Source organism: Phallusia mammillata, chromosome 4, assembly GCF_965637545.1.
Source record: "Phallusia mammillata chromosome 4, kaPhaMamm4.hap1.1, whole genome shotgun sequence".
NCBI lineage: Eukaryota > Metazoa > Chordata > Ascidiacea > Phlebobranchia > Ascidiidae > Phallusia > Phallusia mammillata.
Window position 1 is genome coordinate 9,350,231 of NC_137255.1, and position 25,038 is coordinate 9,375,268.

General features: G+C 36.5%; 2 protein-coding genes and 1 pseudogene across 3 annotated transcripts; 2 read left to right on the top strand and 1 right to left on the bottom strand.

The window, feature by feature from the left end:
* The first annotated feature begins 256 nt into the window (after positions 1-256).
* Positions 257-9,107, top strand: LOC145223841 (CUB and zona pellucida-like domain-containing protein 1). Of its 2 annotated transcripts, none has more exons than XM_080090239.1 (14): positions 257-428; positions 1,035-1,210; positions 3,985-4,141; positions 5,138-5,322; positions 5,410-5,593; positions 5,651-5,690; positions 6,165-6,330; positions 6,404-6,567; positions 7,411-7,582; positions 7,654-7,721; positions 7,788-7,971; positions 8,037-8,168; positions 8,236-8,341; positions 8,846-9,107. In XM_080090239.1, exons 1-14 carry the CDS (start codon positions 368-370, stop codon positions 8,959-8,961), a joined length of 1,911 nt encoding a protein of 636 aa, XP_079946365.1. In that variant the 5' UTR covers positions 257-367; the 3' UTR covers positions 8,962-9,107. The 2 variants fall into 2 exon arrangements, with proteins under 2 accessions (XP_079946365.1, XP_079946366.1); XM_080090240.1 differs by lacking the exon at positions 257-428 and adding an exon at positions 435-545.
* Positions 9,108-11,182: 2,075 nt separating this feature from the next.
* On the top strand, positions 11,183-13,860 carry LOC145223422 (scavenger receptor cysteine-rich domain-containing protein DMBT1-like; annotated as a pseudogene).
* Positions 13,861-19,457: 5,597 nt separating this feature from the next.
* LOC145224228 (protein unc-93 homolog A-like) lies at positions 19,458-24,520 on the bottom strand. The gene is made up of 9 exons (XM_080090679.1): positions 24,294-24,520; positions 23,961-24,110; positions 22,611-22,792; positions 22,201-22,507; positions 21,251-21,423; positions 20,861-21,025; positions 20,452-20,686; positions 19,898-20,065; positions 19,458-19,649 (listed from the first exon to the last, which is right to left on the bottom strand). Exons 1-9 carry the CDS (start codon positions 24,451-24,453, stop codon positions 19,576-19,578), a joined length of 1,614 nt encoding a protein of 537 aa, XP_079946805.1. The 5' UTR covers positions 24,454-24,520; the 3' UTR covers positions 19,458-19,575.
* Positions 24,521-25,038: the final 518 nt, after the last annotated feature.

A 25,038-nucleotide genomic window follows, 5' to 3' on the forward strand; every position in this document is an offset into this window, starting at 1 on the left:
ACCAATTTATTAGGGGTCGTTTGGTATTTTACTGACAGGTGCGAAGGCTTTTCATAAAGAAAAAAAGAAAGCATTTGCAAGCAATAAAAAGCCATCATGGACAAACATTAAAACATACGGTAAAATTGGATAATACAGGATTGCTTATCAGGTGCTTATTCATTTGCACACTCGGATCAATCTAGGACACAACAATATATGCGTCCGGGGCTTAACGACATCCGTTTCAGTTTTCCGTTTCAAACCTACACCTGCCTACATTTTGTCACAACGCGTGTTGTAAGTTGCATAGTATAACGCTGTGTTGTAACTCAACTTTAGTGACGGTAAAATTGTTGTTCAAAGTCTGTAAGCAATCATCAGCAACATGTTGCGAGATACATGGACATTGTGTTTATTTCTGACAACCTGTACTTTGTTATTCAAGGGTAAGTAACGATGTGTTTGTTGTAAAAATGGACAAGTGCTTCTTACCGTAACGCGCGTTGTACCAGAACGAAATTAAATATTTGGTTGAAGTACCGGAACGAAATACGGAGTAAAAGGTATTTATAACACCGCATTGAAATACCGTTAATTTTCACTTAGGTGTTTTCTTCTTGACATTTAACATAAAAAAATTAGGCTAAAATTTGCATTTAACATAAAAAATCGCCGTTCCGCCATAAAAAAAATTAAAACCTCCAACAATGTATGCCATCTGTTTGTCTTTAACATTGCGACATAATAAGTACCTGACAATAATTGTTGTGTTGCTTAAGAGTTGTCAGACCGGAACGAAATGAAAATATCGGCACCGGAACAAAACTATTAAAAAGAAATAAAATAATTTGCCTACAACGCTCAACGTTATTTCGTTTCGGTATGAAAAACTGAAATGGTGAAAAAATGTAAAAATTTTAGTGATTCTAATAAGGAACTGTGTACAAAAGATCAAATCAAAGTAAAATCGAAAGAAATATCCATTGTTTTCAAAATACTATCTTCTTCTTTTTGTTGCATTCCGAAAAGGATAAACATATGTTTTTTTACAGGTTTGTCGGCACTGGATTGTCTTGAGCCCTCTCGCACAAATAACTGGTCTAACGACGCCCTTATACACCACTATTGTGACACATGGCAGTGGAACATGAATTCCAATAAACCAGATACAACTGGCGTTTTTGCTGAATTTCTTTCCGGTGGGTTAGCTGAAAACGACTACTGCAAGGTAAATGTTTATGCTTTTGTGTTCGAAAAAAAGACTTACAGCAAAAGAGCTATATAGATCTCATGTGTTTTGATGTTTATTCTTTATACCAGTAGTTCTCAACGGGGGCGCCAGCGCCCCCCTGGGGGCGTTTGCTCTTACTAAGGGGACGCTGGAGAAAAATTGGGCGATTAGGGGGCGCTGGGAAAAGATAGATCAGGTAAAACGAAACATAACGTCAAAGTAATTTTTGTCATATTTCTTCCATCTGCGACCAGTAAAAGTGTATTTGACAAAGTATTCACTGTATTGTGTACTTTGTTTGCTGCGTGGTTTTGATAGTGATGTCACATTGCATTTTATACAAAACACAATGCGTCATTTGTCGGGGCTTGTTTGCGCTTTGATAGCAAAATTTGCAGGTAGCAATTGGCTTGTGCTTAGCCGAACCGAGCTTTAACTGGGGTCACCAAACTACGGCAAACTACGACGTCATTTCATCCGGCCTGCGAGAGTGTTTGGTCCTTACATATATCTTGGAAAAATTAAAGCTTGAGTTAAACGTTACTGGAAAAGTATTTCTGCAACAACATGTAGGACTACAGGACGCACAAATGATTTAACAGTTGTTTGTTTTATCACAGACCAAACAAAAACTATCAATGCCTTAATTATTGTGCGCGAACAAACGGTTTTATATTGTTAATTGTGAAAGAATAAATGAGGTTTGCCTGTGGAAGAGTTTCTATAATTTTCAAAACAATTTTATATTTAACAGTAGCATGATCTAACTCTAACAAAGATTGCACTTTTGTTGGTCCCGGAAAGACGCGCGTTTGGGCTTGTAATATGTGGCCCTCGCAAGATATTTTTAATGTTATCCGGCCCGCAGTGAAAAAGGTTTGGTGACCCCTGCGTTAGACAATCACTACAAAACCGTACTACGAATTGATTACTTGCTTTACACAACAATGTAGGCAAGTCATAAACGGGTTTTGTGACATCACAATTGAACGTGTGATTTGTTTACTGCTGACGTACAGAAGTAGGGTCCCCAAGAATTAAAGTGACTGTTTTCAAAAACGTCAAATAGTGTTAACACCCTTAATTGCCGTTTGTTACATAAAAAACGTTGGTTTTTCACTTGGCGTTTGCTTTCCTTTGCGTGTTATGCAGAAAGGACCTATACACGAGCAAAGTATGGCGTTGGCTAAAAAAGTGGCAAGTAAAAACATGGAATTGGAAACGTTTCTGACGTCACAATACACCGAGCGTTAACCTTAAATGCTCGGTGCTCGACCAAACAAAACAATTGCAGTTTTTGCCCGTCATGTGTACCAAGCTAAAAGCAATGAGCATTGTCTGCAGTTAGTGATATCATGTTGAATTAACCATTGGAATATTTATGAATAAGTGCTAAAACATAGCTTGTTAAACATTCGGCTCCTAGTTATCGCATTGAAATTGTTCGTGAAATAAAATCGTATTTATTTTTGTCAATTTTGAGGGGGGCGTTTATAAATACCAAACACAAAAAAGGGGCGGTACAAGAAAAAAGGTTGAAAAACACTGCTTTATACTATATAGGCTAACTGTATTATTTATAAGTGGTCGTATAAGCGTTTTAATTATGTCCAACACGTCGATCGGGTTCGATTAGTCCAGTGTTTCTTAACCTGGGGTTCGCGGACCCCCAAGGGGTACGTGAGATGGTTTCAGGGGGTCCACGGGGGGAAATATGTTAAGTAGCATTAACCAACAGAAGAATATTTTTAAGTATCTCAACCGTCTTTACAATCTTGCATGCGAGTGCGCGCTGTTTATTACACCTTAATTATGCCAAGAACAATTACTTTTTGCGATTGTCTGCCCTATTGTGACATCATAACACAAATGGACAATAGACTTTACAGGACGATTTGTGAAGTTATATATACCAGAAATATTATCAATTCGATGCGTTGGCCACTACGTTACAGAGACGTCATTGATTTTAAAGGACTGTGAAGGCGGATTTAAATGCTTCAAAAGCATGACAGGGTGGTATAATGCAAGAAACGTGAAACATAAAAAGACTAATGGTAAATTGCGTTGGGGGTCCGCAGACTTACAAAATTCATAAAAGGGGTCCGTGACTACAAAAAGGTTAAGAACCACTGGATTAGTCGATCATCTGCTTTTGACTGGTTGATGGCTTTGATTTATCACTAATCAAAAGCTTGTTAATTTAAAACCAATTAAAAATTACAAATTCTCAAACAGCACTTCTGACATTTTGTAACAATCAAAAGTTTAAAAACACAACATTTACGTAAATATTGCTTTGTGTCAGTGGTCGCCTAAATTACTACTAAAAAGTCGATCGTTCAAAGAAAATTTTCGTCGATCATAAAGGCTATAAAGTTAAAGCTGCCCCCGGTATAAGCAATTAATTCATTTAACCCTAAAACAAGCTGGTCTTTTAATTTTCAATGCTTCAATAACTCATATTGCTGCACATACATTTATTTTTGGGGATATGTAAACGAAGTAAAAAATCACAATCAATTAAATGAATTTAGGGTAGCGGTGCTAATGGTAAAGGTAATCTGATTTCACATAATTTTAATTATTTTAAGAGAGACAAGAATTGGAGTTGAATATGCAGTTTAAATTAAACCCATTAGAGATGGACCTCCCCCCCCCCAAAAAAAAAAAACATTTCTACACTTTGACAATTATTTTGTAGCACAATTAATTGTTGGTCGGAAAATTGTCAGCTGTTGCGTTTAATATAGTTTTATTTTTTCCACCAGGTATATTCAGGAACTAACGGAAACGGTCAATATATTGGACAAATTATTGGTGATGGGGCTTCTACTGGTCCTATTGTTACTTACAATTCTAAAAGCCTTTTCTTCGACTGCAAAACCAACGAAACTACTACGAATATTACTCTCCAAGTAGATGGCGGTAAAGTGTTATTTTCTTATTAAATATGTAATTGTGCGGCTCAACGGTTGTGTAACATCTATTTTAATGCTTGTTGGTCAATAGTTTTATACTATTCCAGAACCAACTCGGTTTAAAAAGCATTGTTTTCTTATTATTTTTATCAAAGATTACTGTGGTCCAAAGTTTTTTTTTTTATAAAACTTATTCTCATTTATTAAAGACACGGAAATTATCACCACAAACAACTTACAAAACATGGATTTAAATTGCTTTTCTAAAAATACAATGAAGTAAATATTGTGCTTGTAGCTGCCTCCCTCATTAAGTTTCCCGTGCTCTCGCAGCAAACCGGAAAAATAGCCTTGTTTCTTTCACTCTCGTCTTAGGCGGCGTATTCGTACATTGTGTCATTCTATTTTGATGTAACTCGAATAAACACCACTCTGCACGGTGAAAGCTACCAAGACTGGAACTCACACCAACACATTGTTTTCTAAATACAGATAGATAGCGTAAACGGTGCAGTTATTTAAATTAATGGCAAAAGTGAGATAGGACAGGGATAAATTTAACGTAAGAACTAGGTATTCAGAATGATTTTATTGTTATTATTACTATGAAACCAACGACCAACCCTAATAGCCCTAACCGTCAGCATTTTTTTTACACAAACTGCATTCAAAATTTTTTTGTTGCGTCACCTACCGAAAATTGGAAGGCCTGTGGTGTGAGTTCCTGTGTCAGTAGCTCTTCCCGCTACACATTTAGGCTGCATTAGTCAGTTTTGATGAAAGTTTATCAATTCCGAGTTTTTGTTCTGTATGTTCCCTATGTTGTGTTCTTAACTGGAGTACAATATGCTTTTCTTTGATAAAAGTTTTATATAACTTTTTTTTTTCAAATAACCACTCTGAGTATGCGACGGCTTATGAAATCGGAATATTATACACCCGTAATTTGCCAGATTATTACGAAATGTGTTCAAATATGAATAAAAGCCGTTTTCCGATTCAGTGATTGCCAGTCTATGTGGAGTAACAACTATCACCAGTCTTCCTATTACCATTACGTCACCAAACTATCCGGCAAACTACAACAAGGATTCTGTTTGTATCTGGGAGTTTAGAGCCAACGGATCGAAAACATTTGGGTTCAATTTTCACAATCAAGTTTTGGAAGTTAACTTTGATTTCCTCTACGTAAGTGTGTAATTAAAAACTTTTACTCTTAACTAAACACGCAATCACGCCCAAAAAACATTAATTATACTTTTTTAATGATCTAAGGTGTTTACTGATGATCCCTCGTCACCAAACATAAAATCTACCGGACAAAAAGACCAGTTTTACTTTGAAACATATGGGTCAAATTTTCGAATGGTTATGACCTCTGATGCTTACGAAGTTTTCCAGGGTTTCATGGTCACAATCAATGGAAGTGATATCGTGAACAGTAACACTAACACCGAAGGTACACAAGTCAAGCATTTTTTAATTCACATGTTATTCAGGATTTTTTTTGTTTCAGATTTTACAGTTAACTGCTCATCTGCAAGTGTGAGGGCAAGGTAAGTTACAAGTCAAAATTCCTCTATGCATTGCGTCATATAAAACCAGAGAACATCATTTTGGTTGTAACAAATAATACTAAAGCGGAAATTACGTTTACAAGGCATAATATCTGCTATAAAATCTTGTCGATTTAAAAGAGCGCGTAGCTAAACTAGATACAGTTTTAAGCAAAAATTTTAAATCTAATATTTGCGTGTAAAGCACCCAACGTTTCGACAGTTTCTGTTGTTATTGCCAGGTGAAATAAACCAACTGAAGGCATGTTTTGATCTTTTAACTCTGTTTATTGTGTACTTAAAATACTAAGTTAGTTGTTTTAATTACATGCTCTTAAAAAACAACCAGTATTTTGTTTACAGTTAAACGCCAAATTTGTAAAATATGCAACCTGGTGGACGAAACGCTTATTCAGAATTTTCTATGTTTAGAACGCGTTGCACCGGTTTTAACAATACTTGTTCATGTTTTAGCATATCGGGACCTTACGTCCGAAACTTGTTGCCCGAAGCGGGTAATCAACTACAACTGGTCGGTGATGGTCTACAGCCTCTGGTCAATTGTTTTGCTGAGAAAAACGATGTTTCTGACACATATGAATTCACTGGTGGACATCAGCAATGCTCAGCAAATGTTAATGTAATTGTATCTTTGGGTTTGTCAATATGGTAGTCAAATTGTGCTTTATTGCTAATTGGAAACCTACACGTAGGAGACTGACAGTGAGATTGTTGTGACCTACAAATTGTTGCTTCTTGAAACATCAAGTGAATACATGATTTCTCGCAGCGACCAACAACCAATTATCGAGTTTCATTGTGCGTTTAATCGCACCGAAGTTGTGTCACTTTCCCAGCCACTGGAAGTTATGATAAGGTAAGATCAAAATGCAGCAATTATAATTTTGTCAAAAATGTTGCTTTATACGACTGTTTCTCAAACTTTTAAGCATGCGACGTTTGCAGCCAGCTTAACAAAATTTGTTTAAATTTGTTGTCATAAATGAATGCCCGCATATCGATGTAAGTCCAAAAACAATGTTTCACGGCCGCACTTGGAAATATCGCAGGGGACACTAGTGTGCCGCGTTAGGCAGTTTGAAAATCACTGCTAAAAACAGTAAAAAAACGGAGTAAAAAGATTACATTAGATGCTGTAGTTCAGGGGTCGGCAACCTGTCTTGCACTGCGGACCGTTTTTCAAAAAACTACAAATATTTAGCAATAAAAACGCTTAAATTAGTTTATCATCCCCGGGATACATGGGCAAAATGTTTTATAGCATTAACCCAAAAAATTGTACGGCCCGGTAACGAACTCCTCGCGGACCGGTACCGGGCCGCGGACCGGCGGTTGCCGACCACTGCTGTAGTTTATTGTGTTACAAGATATATGCATTTCGATTATTTAAACTTCGTCAGCATCTGAAAAACAAAAAAGTAGCAATAGGATAAAATCAGTAATAAATGCAAATGTAAGGAAAGGCACTGATACAACCACAAAATAAAGGCGGGGGTGAGATTAACAAAGTAGACACGGGATGGAAGCAAAAACAAGGCGTTTGCGATCAACGTACAGCCGACAGCCGGAAAGACCATCTCTTGAATAATGCTATATGTTAGCAATATTTGAAACAATAAATACAGCGCTTGGTTTGGTCTTTTTACTTTAAAATTTCCTTTGTAAACTTAGCTTCAAATTATTATTATTTTTTACATAGCCACGTTTTAGTCAATTTGGGCAAATCTTTATCATCATTTGAAATGGAAATGGCTCGTTACACATCGGACACTTTTATGACAATCGAAAATGGACGGACAATAACAATCGGATCTTCTGTTTACATTGGTGTGAAAATTCATGTTGAGATCGAAACCGATTTGGTTTTGCAGGTGCTAAATTTATTTATTATCTGCATATTGTTTTATTCATTACATATTGTCTAAACAATTATTTATTTTAGGGTATTACCTGCGATGTCAAGCCATCGCAAAACGAATCTGCTCTCATCTATCGTGTTGTCGATAACGGGTAGAGAATTGGTTTAATTCAAATACAAATTCTGTAGGCAGTTATTTTAACACTTCAAAATTACAGATGTGTAGTAGACGATCCTCTCACTATAAACGGAAATATCATCTACAACCTGACAGATCCAAGAGTGTTTGCAATCTCCTTTCTCGGTTTTAGCTGGTCTCATAGTCAGGATGAAGAGCAGAAGTTGTGGATGTCATGCAACATGAATATCTGTCAGAAAAGTTCACATGAAAACTGCAAAATTGTAGAAAAATACTTGTATTCATTTTCTTACAAAATACTTTTTAATATACAAATGATTACTTTCAGGACTGTGAAAACGATATGATTATCAAACGATCCGTTGATGATGACGCTGAAAAAAGTGTCAGGAACATTGTGCTTGGACCTTTTAACATTGTTGGATACGAAAAGGAGGCAGTCAATCAAGCCTGTGACAGAGTAATTGTCTATTTCATGATTTTGTAAAACTTGTGTGGGGCAAAGACTAATGACGTTCAAATTTTAGAATGAAATTGGATGTTCTTACAAGTGCATAATCGATGAAAATGGAAGATCAATGTGTGTTTGTCCTGGAGGATATGTTGTTGGTAAAGACGGAAAGACTTGTGTTGGTAAGTACAAATATTGTCTACTGATAAAATTATCACAGAAGATATATATATTTTTCCCACAACCCTTTCAAACATCGCATATATTTAAGATTAAAAATGGAATTATATTGGTTAAAAGTTGACTTTTGTGTGCATAAAAATTCACGGTTTGGGTTAGGGTTGTAGGGCAAGGTTTGGGCTTATTTTCCTCTTTTTTTGTCAAACGGGTTTGATTCGGGTCTGACTTCACCTTCTGTAAGGTTGGAAATAAATATTACGTAACTAAGTAGCTGTAGTTGCGTGACGTAACCTATAGCCCAACAGCTCTAAACGTCTTGTTTTCGCCACTGTTAGTAATTTTCTCTTGTTTATGCCTTTTTCTATTGGTTTGTCATTCTCAGGTTTGGGCCTATCTGGCTTTTCAAAAACGATTGGGGTTCTGACTTATCGTTTGGGGTTATGTTAAAGATTTGGGGCCCGCGTACAACTCTGGCCTATCAATGAACAATAAATGTATTTTAACAGAAATAAGGGAAACAATAAATGATGTTTGGAAGTTGTCTTTCAATATGTATCTCACCGTGGCTACGATGATGATCGTCATTCTGGTCTTGCTGGTCATGGTGAACAGAAAAGGATAATGAAGTTGGGAAGTGAACAAAACTGTTGGTGTGGAATTCCAGTGCATGATTGTTGGCTGTGTTCTTGTTACTGCTCTTCAGATTTGTTTGCTAATGGAGCAATTGATCTAATTTTAAACGAAAATTCGTATTAATAAAGGGTGATTACAAATGTACATTTGCATTTAATTTTGGTTGCACAAAAAACATCGAAGTTTAGCTTTGTCTTAGAAAACCAACAGATTTTGTTTGAGTTTACCAACCATTGGCTTCAACCAAAACAGGCAAAGAAAGCACACACAAGCAAATTCTCGCTGTAACAGTCACCTAAATTATTCTTTGTTCGTTTCAAAGAGCCTTTGTGGTTTTTGCAAAGACAACTGTGTTAGGAAACATACTCACTAGACACAGAATCACTCAACATAGACAAGGGAGAATCTCAATTGAGCCTAAATTCCCAGTAGTGTATACTATTTTACAGGGTCTTGTTCTGCTTCTTGGAAATATTTTTTTTCATTTTGAGTTATTTGTTTACCAAACATCGTTAATGATTCTGTTACTCAGTTTATTCTCAAGTCTGGTTTTGTTTAACACATTTTTGCTTCAAATTTTGGGTTGAAAGGATTACCAATTTTAAATGTTTACCGCAATTCAATCATTTCAGGACATTTGTCAAATTAGGTGAACAATACGAATTTGAATTTTGGCCATGGTTTCGGAATTGGGCACCAAAGTCTGGGAACATTTTACAAACCTAATAATACTTTTGGCTGGAAAGTACATTTCGTTTCAGGGTTGATGAACTTTAAACTTATTGCCTGGCAAGACAAACGGCTGTTGAAAAGTTTGTTTGGCGTCGAAGTGGGGAGAAATTTTAGTTATCTTAAGTTGACAATAAGTATGTACCCAAGATAATCATAAACTCATGGTTTAACTTTATACGCAGTAAAACTGTTGTTTTCAAATTTACATTAAACCGATCCGTGTTTGGAATTAGCTTATAGTCGTTAAAAAAGTAAAAACAAAATGGGGGGATATGAACGCAAATAAAACAGATTTACGACAACTTGCATTTCATACATACTTTTGTGCAATATATTCCAAATTGCATTAAAAAGAAGCGTTTTTACCCACAATTTCATTGTGGCAAAGCCCAACAATATCTTTTATTCATTAAGAATTTTTTAGTTTTTAAATTTTGATTTTATTTTGTTGCCAATTTTCAAAATTTCAAAAAATTATAAAAAAGTAAAAACACATTAGTATGGTTGAAAAAGAATCCTTGTAAACAAATCGATGGACATATGTTTTTACGCCCTGGCCATTTCATATAGATTACATCATAACGTGGGAACAGAGCACCTGAGTTATAATTCGCTCATCGATAGCAAAGTCCCAAAATATCTTTCTTCCAATAGTTACATGATGAGAACCTGACAAATTCTAAAGTGTTACATGATGTTGCTTCCCACGATGACTTGTTTCTGGCTATTTAAACGTAAAACAACCTTAATAACTAGTATTGTCGAAATAGGTGTGAAATTGCTAATGTATTAGCTGCAGTGGGCTTAGTAAGTTGAAATGGTAAAATTGTTTGTGATTTAGCACAGGAAAAGTGTGATATTTGGGATCATATACAAAATATATCAGACGAAATTTTGGATATTAATGTTTAAGGCCAGTAAAGCAATAACGACGAACATGGTAGCAATGGTTGCCAGAACGTCTGTGTGTTTAGAAAGTACTATTGTTCCGGTTATTTTCTGGGTACGTTGATTACAATATGAAGTAAAAATTACCTTGCAGAAGCAAGGCTTTTCACAATGCTTCACTATAAGCTTTTAGTTTTTATATATTTTCTGGGGACTTCGGTCTGCTTGGGCGATGCCACGAAAGACGACGAAGCTTTCGTCATTGGACTTTTTCCCCAACCAATCTACGAAAAATTAAGTAGAAATATATTTTTCTGTTTTTTATGTCTTTGAGTTTAAAATCTAGACTCACTCTCAGTACCAGTCTGTTCGCCAACAGATCTGGCAATAAACAGTAATAAATTTATTTCGTAGTACATTTGATATTTTATATCGTTTCATATTCTGATGGTTATGTATGAGCTGTACATCACTGTTCAATCGGAACATGGCTTAGTTAGTGGCATTAGGTTTATGGATTTAATTAACACTTTTGGTAAAACAGAAAAAACAAACATTTTCTAACGTTTCAGGCAAATGTCACGTGACCTATTCCACCACCTGCATTCAATGACGTTCAAAACCTGAAAGTTACCATCATGAACAATGGTGACACAGCTGATGACGTCGGATTTCACACTTACCTTCCCGACTACGCAGAGATGACGTCATTTACAATGCACACCGAGGGAGTGGCGTACAAGGGAAGAAAAACAAACCGCAAGGAGGCTCACGAGGTGCTTAAAAAGCAAAGAGGAATGATCACGTGGCTGCCATGCATTCGGAAAAACGTTTAGGTCAGCTATAACTTAATGTTTTTGAGAACTCTAAATGTTTTTGAGAACTCTAAATGTTTTTGAGAACTTTTGAGACTTTTGTGGGGCACAAAATTGATTGATTTTGTTGCTAGCTCGCATGATAATTGGTTTACTCACGTTGTGTTTACTTACATTGTACTTTTACAGGTGACTTTAACGTTGATATTCAAACTGCTAAGAACACTGTCCACATCAAAGGCAACAAGGAGGTCACCTTCAACATCGAGTACAAAGAAACCGTGCAAGACATGATCGACTCCGATGTGAAGATACAAAACAGAGCTCAGGTGCTTTTCGATCTTTACGGATCCACTGTTGAGAATTTGGTGAGTGAAATATTTTCTCCCAACTACCCTCAACCTTACCCGAACTCTGCTGACACCGCGTGGTTGGTTCGTGTGTCAGACAATAATGTTGTTCTACTCAATTTGGTCGATATCGACATCGAGGAATGCTGCGATCGACTCACCATCTACGACGGTAACTCCTTACACGGTCCAGTTATTGCCATTTTATCTGGTACATTAACCAATCAAAACAATTTGACCATGTACCAGTCCACCGGTAGTAGCATGTCGTTGCATTTGACTTTTGATTGTTCTGAATCAAAAACTGGTTTTAGGGCAAGTGTAAGTAGTTCGGTTGGTGTAATTAGCTCGACAACCGAAACTATTCCCGTTGTAACAACAAATGCTGGGGTTATTACTGATACAACCGGTTCTGGAGATATTGAAACCTGAGGCTATGAAGCTTTGTATTCACAAATAGGTGACTACTATCACTTATCCTCACCAAACTATCCTAACATGTATTACAACAACATATATTGTTGGTGGTATATATATCCTGCCGATCAGTCGTTTGATCATTTGATCACATTGCAAGTACTTGATTTCGATTTGGAAGCCAACCATGACAATGTTTATCTGTACAACAAAACTAATCTCCTTGAAACACTAACTAGATCAAATCATAACAACGAACAATTTTATGCAATTGGTTACATGCAAATTAACTTTGTAACTGATGGTTCCGTGACAAGCCGTGGTTTTAACTTTACATATCACCTAGATTCGACTAGCACTGAAGTGTGTAATAATGAATATTTGTATCCACAAATGGGTAACGCTTATTACTTGGCTTCACCAAACTACCCCGACCAGTACTATGATAATGTTGACTGTTGGTGGTATATCTATTCTTATTCTTCCGATCAAGTAATCACATTGGAAATTATTGATTTTGATATAGAACACGAGTTTGATAACGTTTATCTATACAACCAAAGCGACCTTATTGCAACTTTAACTGGGTCAGATGTCACAAATGGGCAATTTTTTGCATCGGGGTACATGTTGATTCACTTTGAAAGTGACGGTTCCGTAACGCGAAAGGGTTTTAACTTTACATATAATCTCCAGTCGACCAACAATGAAACTTGTAGTTCGGAGTGGTTTTATCCACAAGCGGGTCAATACTATTCCTTGTCATCTCCAAACTATCCTGTGCAGTATTATAACAATATTTATTGCTTGTGGTATATTTATCCTGATAACAATTATTACAAATTTTTCATTTCACTGGAAATTGTCGATCTCGATTTAGAGCAGTGGTCGGCAACCGCCGGTCCGCGAGGAGTTCGTTACCGGGCCGCATAATTTTCCAGGATAAATGCTATAAAGCATTTTGCCCATGTATCCCGGGGATGGTAAACTAATTTAGGCGTTTTCCTTGCTAAATATTTGTAATTTTTTGAAGACTGGTCCGCGATAAAATTTTACTTTCAAAACCGGTCCGCAGTTCAAAAAAGGTTGCCGACCCCTGATTTAGAGTACAACTATGATTATGTTACCATATTGACGGATAGCGGTGTACTTAACTTTACTGGAAGTAGCTAATCTACAGATCCTATTGTTTCTCAACGCATACAAATTAATTTAGTGACTGATTCAATAGAAACAAGGAGGGGCTTTAATTTTGGCTACCAACTTACTCTCCCGCCAGATTGTAACGACACTCAATACCTCAGTGCGTTTTCGTCATATGAAAACTTTACATCGATAAACTACCCTTACAGTTATTCAAATAATCTTTGTTCCACTTGGAGCATTCATTCTCCTTATGAACATATTATTGAACTGTGCGTTGCTGATATGGATATAGAAGTGTGTTGCGACCATTTGATGGTTTTTGACGGTTCGTCTTTGAGTTATCCACAAATTTCGTATGACCACAAGACAGGCTCTTATGTTTATTTTTTGTCAACTAACATGTTTATCGTGTTTACAACAGATTCATCCGTAACTACTACAGGGTTTCAAATGTCGTATAGAAGCGTGTATTACCCTCCAGGGGTCACCAAACTCCGGCCCGCGAGGTCATTTCGTCCGGCCCGCGACCACATTTTTTAGGTTGCCAAATTGTATTAATAACTTTGTAACATTAAAATTTAATCTACTTCTTACAATTTTTTTTCTGTGGGGATATTCAGAATTGATGTTACCGAGTTTCATAGGATTATAACACCCAGGATTGATCCAAAGCCACTTTGTTACGTCACAGACAAGACTACAAGTATTAATTGTGCGCAAATAAGTGCCTTCTTTTGTCACTTGTGGCGTTATATACAAGCATTGCTCGTAAGATGAGACTAATTATACAGTTTAACAGTCGCATGACTACTTTTTGAATGGGATTGTAGAAAGACCATATCTTGGCGCACCTAAAAACGCCTCGCGAGCTAAGTTTGGAAAGACGGCGCTAGGGCATGTAAACTATGCGGCCCGCGCGAATCATTATTAGCACTCATCCGGCCCGCAGTGAAAAAAGTTTGGTGACCCCTGCCCTACACGAAAGAACTAAGTGAAAAACATCAGTAGAAAGTATCGACTGGTAATTTTGTGGTTGTTGTTACTGTGTGTTGGTTTTTGGTGATTTATAAGATTTGTATGGAATGAATAAATAATAAAAAATGGTTTTAACTTTGCTTGTTTGCCAAATAAACGAAGCGCAACTATGAGTTGTTTCTATTATTTGTTTTTTCTTAAATTAGTAGAAGGAATATTTCTGGTATGTCATATCATAAACAATTAAATAAATATTAAAAAAGATAAACTAAACAAAAACATGTTGCAGTCACTGTTTTAATTGGTGTATCTATTTTCAACCCAAATTGAGGCCAAGTACGGATTTTACTTGTCCTAATTCGGTCCAAAAGGGAAAAAAATAGGAATATAATCTAAGATTCGCGGGACTTACATCTATTGCTCAACACTGCTAAGTAGCACCTCTTGTGATGACGTGTTTGTCCGTGAACTTGCCTGTCGATCACACAGAAAATACTTCATCCAAGCTACAACCTTTATCAAATCAAGAAATGTCAATAATCCGGTTTAAGCTTACGGTATATCAATGTGCGAATGTCTCTATACAGGTCCATTAAACGCATTTGTTAGGGCACATATAACTGATATATTTTGTGAAATTTAAAAACTATTGTCAGCATGTGTCTCCAAGTCATTTAATTAAAGTGTGTTGTGCCTTACGTGAAGCGAAAACTACCTTTTTGATCACTGTAACCATAGGCGCCGAGTTTTACAAAAATGCAAGGTGGCGGACGTAAATTATGACGTCACCAATGCGTACAACCACACGAGCTCCAACTAGAAAATAGAATGCAACGTTCGTCAAATTTTTTTTAAATAAAATTCATTTGAAATACTTTGCTTTAGCGTTATTATTGGTTTAGCAACGTTTAGGAAACGTTTCGTCAAGTTGTTGCTCTCGTATCACCAAAATAACTATTTATTACAGTACAATCGAACTGTCCACAATAATGGCCATACATTCAATGCCAACAATTGTGTGTTTGTCGTATAAACAAGACACTAACCGAAACAGGTTGCAGTTTCGGCACGTTTTGTTGCTTTTTCGCTAGAACGCTTGTTTAAAAGCAAAAATGTTTCCAGATTTTATGATTTTTCGTACGATACCGCTACAAACAAATCTAAATATCCACGGTGGCCGCCACCGTGCTTTTCAAACCGAAGGTGGCGGCGCCACCCCGCCACCGCCCACTCGGCGCCTATGACTGTAACCCTTGTTTATTGACGTGTACATGTCTATCATATTGTGCGCTGGGGGTGCGACGACCACCCTTGTTTATTGTTCCATATCGATTTTGTGTTTTGTATTAAAACCATGTGGCGTAAAATAAATAAAAATCTTGGGAATTTGGTATGGGTTTGTTCAGTAAACAACGTCTGAAAGGTAATTTATTTTAAAATTTATACAGTCCGAATTTGCACCGACCATTACACTACTAGGGTTACCTAATTTGATTTAAACTCAGTACTGTTTACCTGACGAGTCCATTCCTCCGTTCTGTACAACAGCATTGGTTCACTGCAAAAGAGAAAACAAAAGCGTCACAATCGGCTGGTAATATACACACAAAATGGCCGGTCAACTCGCGCAAAGACACACGTGACAGTAACAAGTCATTATCCCTTAATTCACACACAAACCCGACATTAATCTTATAGAATAAAAAACAAACAAATTATGCGCCAATTTGTTAGAAGTCCAGGTCTAAATTACAGACACTTTGAAAAACTAAGACGTTTCATCACTTTAAAAGTTTCTTTTAGCATTAATGCTATATTAGCTGCACATAATACACTGTAATGTTAGCACATAAATATTTCCAAACTAAATTATTTCAACCACAAATCCCAACTACAAAACATTCTGCTCCCAGCACAGAAACAAACTGTAAAACGTGGTCCGCAGTGAAGATTTCATTACCAATGATCATAAGCATTGTTACGATAAAGATTTCCCCACTCGTCACGGCAGGCGCCTTGTTACGTCACAGTAAATTAAGTTAGATCACTGGCGTCAACCAAATACAAGGAAAGGAAGCACATACAAGCAAATTATCACTGTAACAGTCACCAATATTATTCTTTGTTTGTTTCAGAGAGCAATAGTTGTTTTTGCATAAACACTGTGTTAGAAAACATACTTACTAGACACAGAATCAGTCAACATAGACAAGAGAGAATCTCAGGTTAGCCTAAATTCCCGGTTGCGTACACTTTACTGCAGTGGTCTTCAACCTGTGGGTCGCGACCCCAAGTGGGGTCGCCTAAACTTTCTCTGGGGTCGCTATAAATTCAATTTATTGGCGTTTTAATTTATTACCAAAAAACGATATGTTTTTGTTCTAGTTCGCAACCTTTGCTCATGTTTTGCAGTACAGTTTGGTACCTCTTTTCACAATCTACGTCTATTTGGGCCGTTATTTTCACCATTAAACTTATGAACAGATCCGTATATAGTGCTCCAAAGTAACGATGTGTTTGTCGTAAAAATGGACAGTGTCGTTTAACGGAACGCCTTGTTATACCGAAACGAAATAAAACTATTTTTCGGCTGAAGTACCGGAACGAAAAATGGGAAAAATTGTCTAAAGTTTAGTAATTCTAAGGGACTATGCGTGTACAAAAAAACAAGTCAAAATAAATCGATTCAAATATCTATACTGTTTTCAAAATACAAAACTTTTGACCGTCTTCTTCTTCTTGTCGAAAAGGATAAACGTATGTTTTTTTGCAGGTTTGTCGGCATCGTCATATCTTGAGCCCTTTCGCCAAAATGACCTGAATAACTTAGTCCTTATAAACCACTATTGTGACACATGGCAGTGGAACATCATTTACAACAAACCAATTGCAACTGGTGTTTTTGCTGAATTTATTTCCGGTGGGTTAGCTGAAAACGACTACTGCAAGGTAATAATGTTTATGCTTTTGTGTTAACCAAAAAAGATGTGTTCTAAAATAATGTTATTTAAAAAAAACCGTTTCTACATCTTTACACTTACTTTGTAGCACAATTAATGTTGATCGGAAAATTGTCAGCAGTTGCGTCTTATAATTATAAGAGAATGTGCACATCATTCGGAAACCGTGTGTCCCGCCGAACTGTGCAGCAGAAAAAACTTGCTCGCAGTATTTTTTGTGCCATTAATTTTTTTCAGGCATGAGCATCTAAATATGAGAGCTGCTCAAAAATGTGCACATTTCATGTTTTTGACTTTAAATGGACGAGGTAAGAATTTTTATTTGCTGGTATAACGCACAAAATGTTCGTCGTGTGGAAAATAAGTTGTTTCGATCTTTTTGGCTGGGTTCTGGCTCGGGTTTTGTTCGGGTTCGAGCCGGGTCCGGGTTTTGCTTTAAATAAGGTGTAGCTGTAGTGCGTTTAGCCATCATATCCACCAATTGTACCTCTTAACTGTTTTGCGCTCTATACCGTTTTATAGTTGCGCAGCTATTTCCGGCTTGGTAATTGTTTTAGTGCTGTTGTGCCAACAAGCGAAATAAACTCAACTCAACTCAATTTGAAACACTTTTGATTTGGGCCTGACCAGAGACTAAGTCTTTATTTGATGATGACTGATTTTAAAATTTTGTGCCATTACTTTGAGAACATATGCTGTTTCCAGTTTCATCCTGAATCATCAAAATAATATATCTGGAATCAACACCTATGAGGTTGGTTAGTTTGAGCTGCTTGAATTGATATTTAAAAAAAAGTAACTGAACAAAAGGCGATGTGATAAAATTAATTGCAGTTTAAATGTGTTGGGCATAGCATAGTCTTTATTTATACATGACAGATTTAAAAATTTAGTTACATTCTTTTGAGAACATTTGTAACTCCCAGCAATTCGTATTACATCTCTTTTCGCAAATATAATCTATAGATGTTGGCAATGGTTCATTTTTTGTCATACATGCACATCCAATAATTTGTTAGCAAATTTCGTACATTCAATCGCCACCTGTGTCGTTTTTTTTCCGCCTTCGGAAAGTTTCTTTCTTCAATATGTTTTCAGAAGTAGTCAAGTTGATGTACCAATCAATAAAATTTATTTCAAAAGCCTACGCTTCACGTAAACACGAAAAAACAGAAGACAACACAACTTTTTCCTATCCTTTTTGCATTGTAAACGCCGCAATCTTACTGGTCGCGTTCAAGCGGAACGGATCTTAATAAAAATCACAGTGTGCAGTCTCTGCTTGGTAGTCTCTGACCTGACTTTACACTTGTTCGTCTTTCTGTCATAAATTTACCTAATTTTGAAACCTTGTACGTCGAAACAGTGTGCACGCCTACAGCTTATCATTTGTGGGCTTGATTTATGAATTTTTGTTGATCGGTACGCGATTCAAACCACCCAGATTTTTGCGGGACCACTAGCACAACCTAGTGTCCTAATCATACACAATTAACCGTGTATCGTCGACAACACAACATCGTGCATTAGAGTGAAGGTAATTGTTAATTAAATGACGCCAGTATATAGTTGTCATCACAACCATTTTGAAGGTTTTCTCTAACAGCCACTTGCACTCGATTGTTTCAAAATTAGCAGTTTGAAAACCCGGTTGTATTTTATCTCCTTGTGACGAAAGTACAGATTAATGTCCAAGTGTATTCACAAGCTCAACTGGAATTCTTGTCGATTGTTCTTAAGTGTTTATGACAGCAGCATCTACATTGTTGGATAAGTTATATAGTTTGCCACATATTGAGCACACAAAACGTCTAACAGCCGGACGCATATATTTACTGGGAATATAATAAACATTTAGGCAACCCCCATAAAAACCTTTAAATCTGTATTAAAGATATGTTTACTCAATTTACTGACGTCAATTGATTCATTTTCACATACAATCCGCATTTACGCATAAATTAATATCCGCAAACGCCATTTGTGCACCTCTGCTCAAGCGTTCATTTAATGCACAGCAGTGTCTGTTGTCAAGTAGCCAAACCATTGTCCATATATTGGGATATCCGTGAGTATACAACGTGTGGTGTAAACATCACTCAGGCATCCGCATATCCAAATTTAATTTACTTTAGTGAGCTATAATTTGGACGTGGGTCCTTTATTTGCCTTTTTTGTACTCATTTTCTGTCTTCTATTTTATACAGCAGCAGCAAATTTATTGCAAAAGCTTAAAAAAGCAGAACAAAAATGATGTGCAATGAATTGAGGTTGATTACTGCCAAAACAGCCTGGGTGCCATTTACTAAACTGGACTGCATCAACACATCAAATTGGACCCAGTTTCATGTCGTTGATTTTTTTTTCTTTGTTTCAATTTGTATCGGAGGATAACTGTTAAAACATAGTAAAGAGTTAATTTCAGAAAGGTTTTTCTTTTAAAAAGGTGTTAATTGAAATTGTTTTTAATAATGTGTCCGCAGCTAACTTTTACATCTGCCAACGCAGTTATATAGCTAAAAGTAAAATTCCTAAACGTTTATTTTGCAGTTTTTCTTACTATTTATTTCAAAAAATAACAATCAAATTGAAAACAGCCTGTGTATTCTGCAGACTTCGTAAAGTTGAAAAAACTAACTTACAAAGGCACACAGCCCCAAGTATCAAGATTGGAATCTGTATGTAGATTTTTTCACGCACGCACAGTGCAGTGCTCCATCCATACTGAATCGCAAAACCAGCTGAAAACCAACAGCACAACATGGTGAAGCAGAGTTCATGTTTGTCAGCAAACGACTCGGCGTAAAAGTCTGCAATTTTAACATTCTTAATTGAAAGGATGTATTCTACTCGCTAAATTCTATTTGTAAAGCAGCAAATTATACATATGATTAACACAATTGGGTTCACACGGCCTAGAGCTACGTCACAGAGAACAAAAATAAATAAAGGGGTGTAAAGTAAAAAAGATTTTTTTAGCGATGTAGTTCATTGGCCTTTTACTTATATTGTCTCCTTTATATGTCTTAAAACGCTTTGTGCGGCTTGTCATGTGGAATATTTTACTGATGATGTCACTAGTTTTGTTCGAAACGTTTGAATAAAAAGATGACTCAGTTGTTTTTGAATAATAATTGACACAACTCCGTTTTTGATTAAATAATAAGATAATTGTTTTGAAACATTTATAACTTACTTGTAACTAGTAGGTTCCAAAGTGCTTGGTCCAAACCAAGCCACACAAAAATCAAATGCACAATCCAAGAGGTTTCTTTGGTTGGAATCCACAATAGACACAGTACATACATGAGAAGGTCAAGTAGGACAGCGAAACACAACACAGGTCTCATACCGTACTTGCCCATTACTCGACTCCCAACAAAATTCCCTATAGAGCTGTTAAGTGCTGCGATTATGGCACAAATTCCGACCTATATACAAATCAATGGGGTCGAAATTGGGTGGTTTTATGCCGTTGTTCACTAGAATGGTTGCATGAGAATTACATAGTAAATAATCAAGATATTGTAAGTTGTGTGATACCGATTGCTTGTTTAGACTTTGTCTACTCTAGAGAGAACAAAGTAAATAGAACATTATCAAACCTGGCTCACACCCTTTACACAAGAAGCATAAGCCCTTGTTGCCTCAGAGTATAAAAATCCAATAATAAAACCGTTGTAAAGATTGGCTGGATACATCAGAATTTGCCTCCAATCCTTTGCTTGCTTTAAAATATCCTTTAGAGCGATTGCTGTGTCAGTACAAATCTAAAACGTAAATATATAAGAAACACTGGAGGGACTTGAAATGTAGCTGGATCAAAATCAAATGTTTAAGTGAGCTTGTGTGCAGAGAATATTTGTTTTATAAATCACTCTTGTCATCATGAAGGCAAAGTGTAAAAAACACGGTATTTTTACACTTCATACTGCTAGAAGCAATACATATTGGTGCTTTTACTGTGTGTGTGTGTTATTTGTGATATAGCCTACATTGAGATTTGGTTTTGTGACTGTTTCATCACAATCTGTGTTTTTATCATTATTCCTCGAATTTTCATGACTGTGTAATATATCCTCGACATCCAAATTTTCATCAATTTTCTTCGTCTTAGAATTTTCATGCAGTGAGAATTCAGGAAAAAAACAAATATGAATCGTCATACCTATAAAAATATGCACAATAAAATAATAATACTAGTGTGCAGGCCTACCATATTTCCATTCCCAAAAAGGATGACACGTTGTTTAAAAGAACATGAAAAAATACTTTAAGCCCCGCCAAAAATAGAAGCTTCAGAAATTAGTCGATAGTTAGGATAAAGTTCAACGTTTATCACATCAGAACACTAAAATAAGCTTGCATTTTCAAAAATGTAAAACCTGTATTCGTTAAATAATAAGCTGAAGATGTATTTGGCTGAAAAGGTGGACGTAAGGTAGGCCTACTAATGCATGTGCAGGTTTTAATGGGGCCTATGTAAATGTCTGATAACAACATGTTGTCTGAGATAATCGTGTATATAAAAGTTCACAAGACTTCTGACCAACAACAAAATATTTTTGTAAACACTAATACCTGTTGTTTATGTGCATGTCTATTTGCAAACTAACGCAAATTTCGTATCTGCAAATATACGTCGTTGGGACCCGGGCCCTGGAGAGAAAAGCAATATGCTGGTGCGAGACATTCCCCGGGCCTCTTTCAAGCCTTTAGCAATGTCTAGATGCCCCTTTCCCGACCTATCTCCTATTTGCACTGATACAGAGAAGCTAAGCCCTATATACTAAGCATCAGTATGTACATGTGTTGTTTCGAACTGTTATGGTCAACTGTTATGGGCACGAGCTGCACCCTCTCTCGTGCACGGGGCCTGGTCGGGACGCACAATGGCGACATATACGCTATATTTAATAACCGTAGTCTTTAACTCCTGTTTTACCTGATATCATAATCACTGCAAACGTTGCCAACATCACATACACAGCAATAAAGGTTGATGGAACATATTGTTCAATGTTATCAAGGGTCGTCGCGGCATCTTGACAGTCATTAGCTCCGCAGTGTCCGTAAGACTTTACTGTTATTTCATGTGTGAAAGGTACCATAACAGTGGTCATCTCCACAGAGGTTGTAGCGCCTGCTACTGACATTGTGGTCATATTTGCTGGTAAATTGTTAGGAGGAGCGTCTCCCATAGGGAATTTGAAAAAGTGAAGAATGATAAAACCTAAAATGTTTCCAAAGACCTAAAAATAATAACTTTACAATTTGTTTAACTGCAAACCACTTAAAAGTAGCCGTTTATTTACGTTTATGACGAAGTTTTTAAACAACTTTATCATTTAATACCTGGTTTAAAATGTGAAGTCCAAACAGTGTTCCACTGAACTCACGAACACAGGTTTCCACGCTTTTCTTAGAATACTTTTGATACTTTTGTCCGTAGTAGATAAAAAGCAGGCCCAGCGCAACCCAAAAAGTTGCCTCTGCCCAAGCGACTACAACCGCAGCAATCATAAGGCTCCATTCCTCTGCAAGAAAAGCAATGATATTGCATCCAACTTTAGGCACTTGCATTTCAGTTAAATTTATTTTACGTTATTTTACAACAACAACAATGAGTCACGCATCATGCAGCTGCTTTCAGGCCCACAAGACTTTGAGCGAAGAAAGCAAGTGTTAAACTGAAAATTGTTTTTTTTTTTGCATTTTTGAATTTAAATAAGGCGATGCAGTATAAAATGGATGGAAACATTTGTCGTATATACTGCATAAAACATCACTGAACTTTTGACTATGAAAAGCTTTTGTGGTGCCCACTTCCCTTGCCACCAGGACGTACTTATTCTTTGTCTATGAATGGGATATATTATTCCAGCATGCGCTACATCCTGTATTTAAGCGTAAAGGGTTAAACTTCCTAGACCAGTGGTTCCCAACCTTTCGTGGACCATGGCCCCCTCAAAGTAACTTTTTGGCCTCGTGGCCCCCTTCAAGTTACCATGTAGGACCTGTGGCCCCCTTAAAATGTAGATAACAATATCGCGTTGGAATGCGGTATTGTTTATGGCCTTAAACAGGCCTAATATAGTAAATGAGAGTGATAAACCTCACTATAAACAAATAGTATGTGAAATAGTCGATTAAATTCGGGAATAAAGTTAAAGTGAAAATGACTTTTAGTGGGTGTTTCTTGTGAATATACGTCCGTGGCCCCCTGGAACACAGCTCGTGGCCCCCCTGGTTGGGAACCACTGTCCTAGACCTTTCAAAATGGTGTTTATGTTCTTTATACTGCGGTACCTTGTTTAGCACATTGCACAGACCGAATGCTTTGCGTTACACGTTAGCGAAATAACGTGTTTTACATCCAATTGTTGATAATTATTAAACGTTTTCTAAAAGCTGCACTTTTACGTTTTAAGTTTGAACAAATAAGAAATTGTCAAATATGTTTTAAATGTTAACCATTCGTTGTCATTTCTTTCTTTACTGTTATGTTTTATCAAGCTAAAAAAGCAAGGCCTATACTCCCAAACAAACATTAGCCCAATATCGTAGTTTTATAGTTATAAGAAAGGGAAAATATTTTTGCAAGATTTGTACTGCATAATAACGATTTTTAGATCAAAATCAAAGTTTTATTTTATACCTAATTACTTCTTAACACAAATACCAATGTGCACAAAAAATACCAACTTGGGTACATGTTCAAAAGAACATAGAAGACATAAGCAGCTTCGCTTGTAATAAGGGATTTCTTGGGCCCAAGAAGTCGAATGCAAATTGGGACGGCAAACAAGCTGAAGAAGATCGAAAATCCATAACTTACAGCTGTAATTTTTGATCCTGAAATGGAAAAAGCGATTGTTTTGTTGTAGAAGATTATATTGCATAACTTATTAATAATGAAAAGCATTCATTAATAATAGTTATTTACCAAAAAACATAAAATTCATTTGTTTGAATAAGATTGACTGGAGTGAACTGCACCTTAATAAACATTCAAAGCAATTGCCTTGGGATACTTACCCAATCCACCAACAATATTCAAACTGGACTGCAGCATAAGCATTGCACTGTAACCGCTAAATACCAACACAACTCCAAAACATAACAACAAGTAAGTTCTCTTGATGCGTCTTTTCTCCAGCCTAGATTTCTTCTTTGCGATGACGTCTGTCTTTTGCATGTCGTGGGTTACAGTGTAAGATTGTAACTAAAAAAACAATTCGTTCCGCTGCAAACAGGAAGAGATAAAAATAAGTTATATTCGTCCGAGTTGAAAAATATTGCGCGTGCTCTATGTATAAAATATTCAGATCAATTTAAAGCATGCGGTCGCGATTCCAGTGGGATGCATGGTCACCTTTTACCAGTTTTGTGAGGCACGGTATCAAATAAGATTAAAAAGCACAGCACTAAACAATCGACTGGACAAAAACAACATAATGTGCGCGCGCGACTTTTGAAACTAGATATATATATATATATATATTATTTTCTAATCTACTTAGTATAATATCCACCGTTTTTGCAACGCAACCCAAGCCAAACTAACTAAACAACTTTGCCAAAAAGTCACAAGTATGTTTAATTATTGAGCGGGCTCTGGTACATACAGTATTTCCTTTCAAATCAGATACAATGTCGCTCTTTGAACTTTATGCTTGCCGTTATCGTACAATATGTTGATTGGTTAACTGCTTTTCGAGCGACTGATACATGAATCAATCACAATAATGAGCAACAGTTCAGACGTGGAAAACTAAATAAT

Bases quoted from the DNA above. Each gene is read 5' to 3' on its own strand.
- LOC145223841 (XM_080090239.1), top strand. From the start codon at position 368: ATGTTGCGAGATACATGGACATTGTGTTTATTTCTGACAACCTGTACT. The intron at 1,211-3,984 runs GTAAATGTTTAT...TTTTTCCACCAG, and splicing joins CTGAAAACGACTACTGCAAG to GTATATTCAGGAACTAACGG. The intron at 7,722-7,787 runs GTAGAGAATTGG...TCAAAATTACAG, and splicing joins TATCGTGTTGTCGATAACGG to ATGTGTAGTAGACGATCCTC.
- LOC145224228 (XM_080090679.1), bottom strand. From the start codon at position 24,453: ATGCAAAAGACAGACGTCATCGCAAAGAAGAAATCTAGGCTGGAGAAA. The intron at 22,793-23,960 runs GTTGGTATTTTT...CTTTTCTTGCAG, and splicing joins TCTTTTGAACATGTACCCAA to AGGAATGGAGCCTTATGATT. The intron at 22,508-22,610 runs GTATTAAATGAT...TATTATTTTTAG, and splicing joins GACTTCACATTTTAAACCAG to GTCTTTGGAAACATTTTAGG.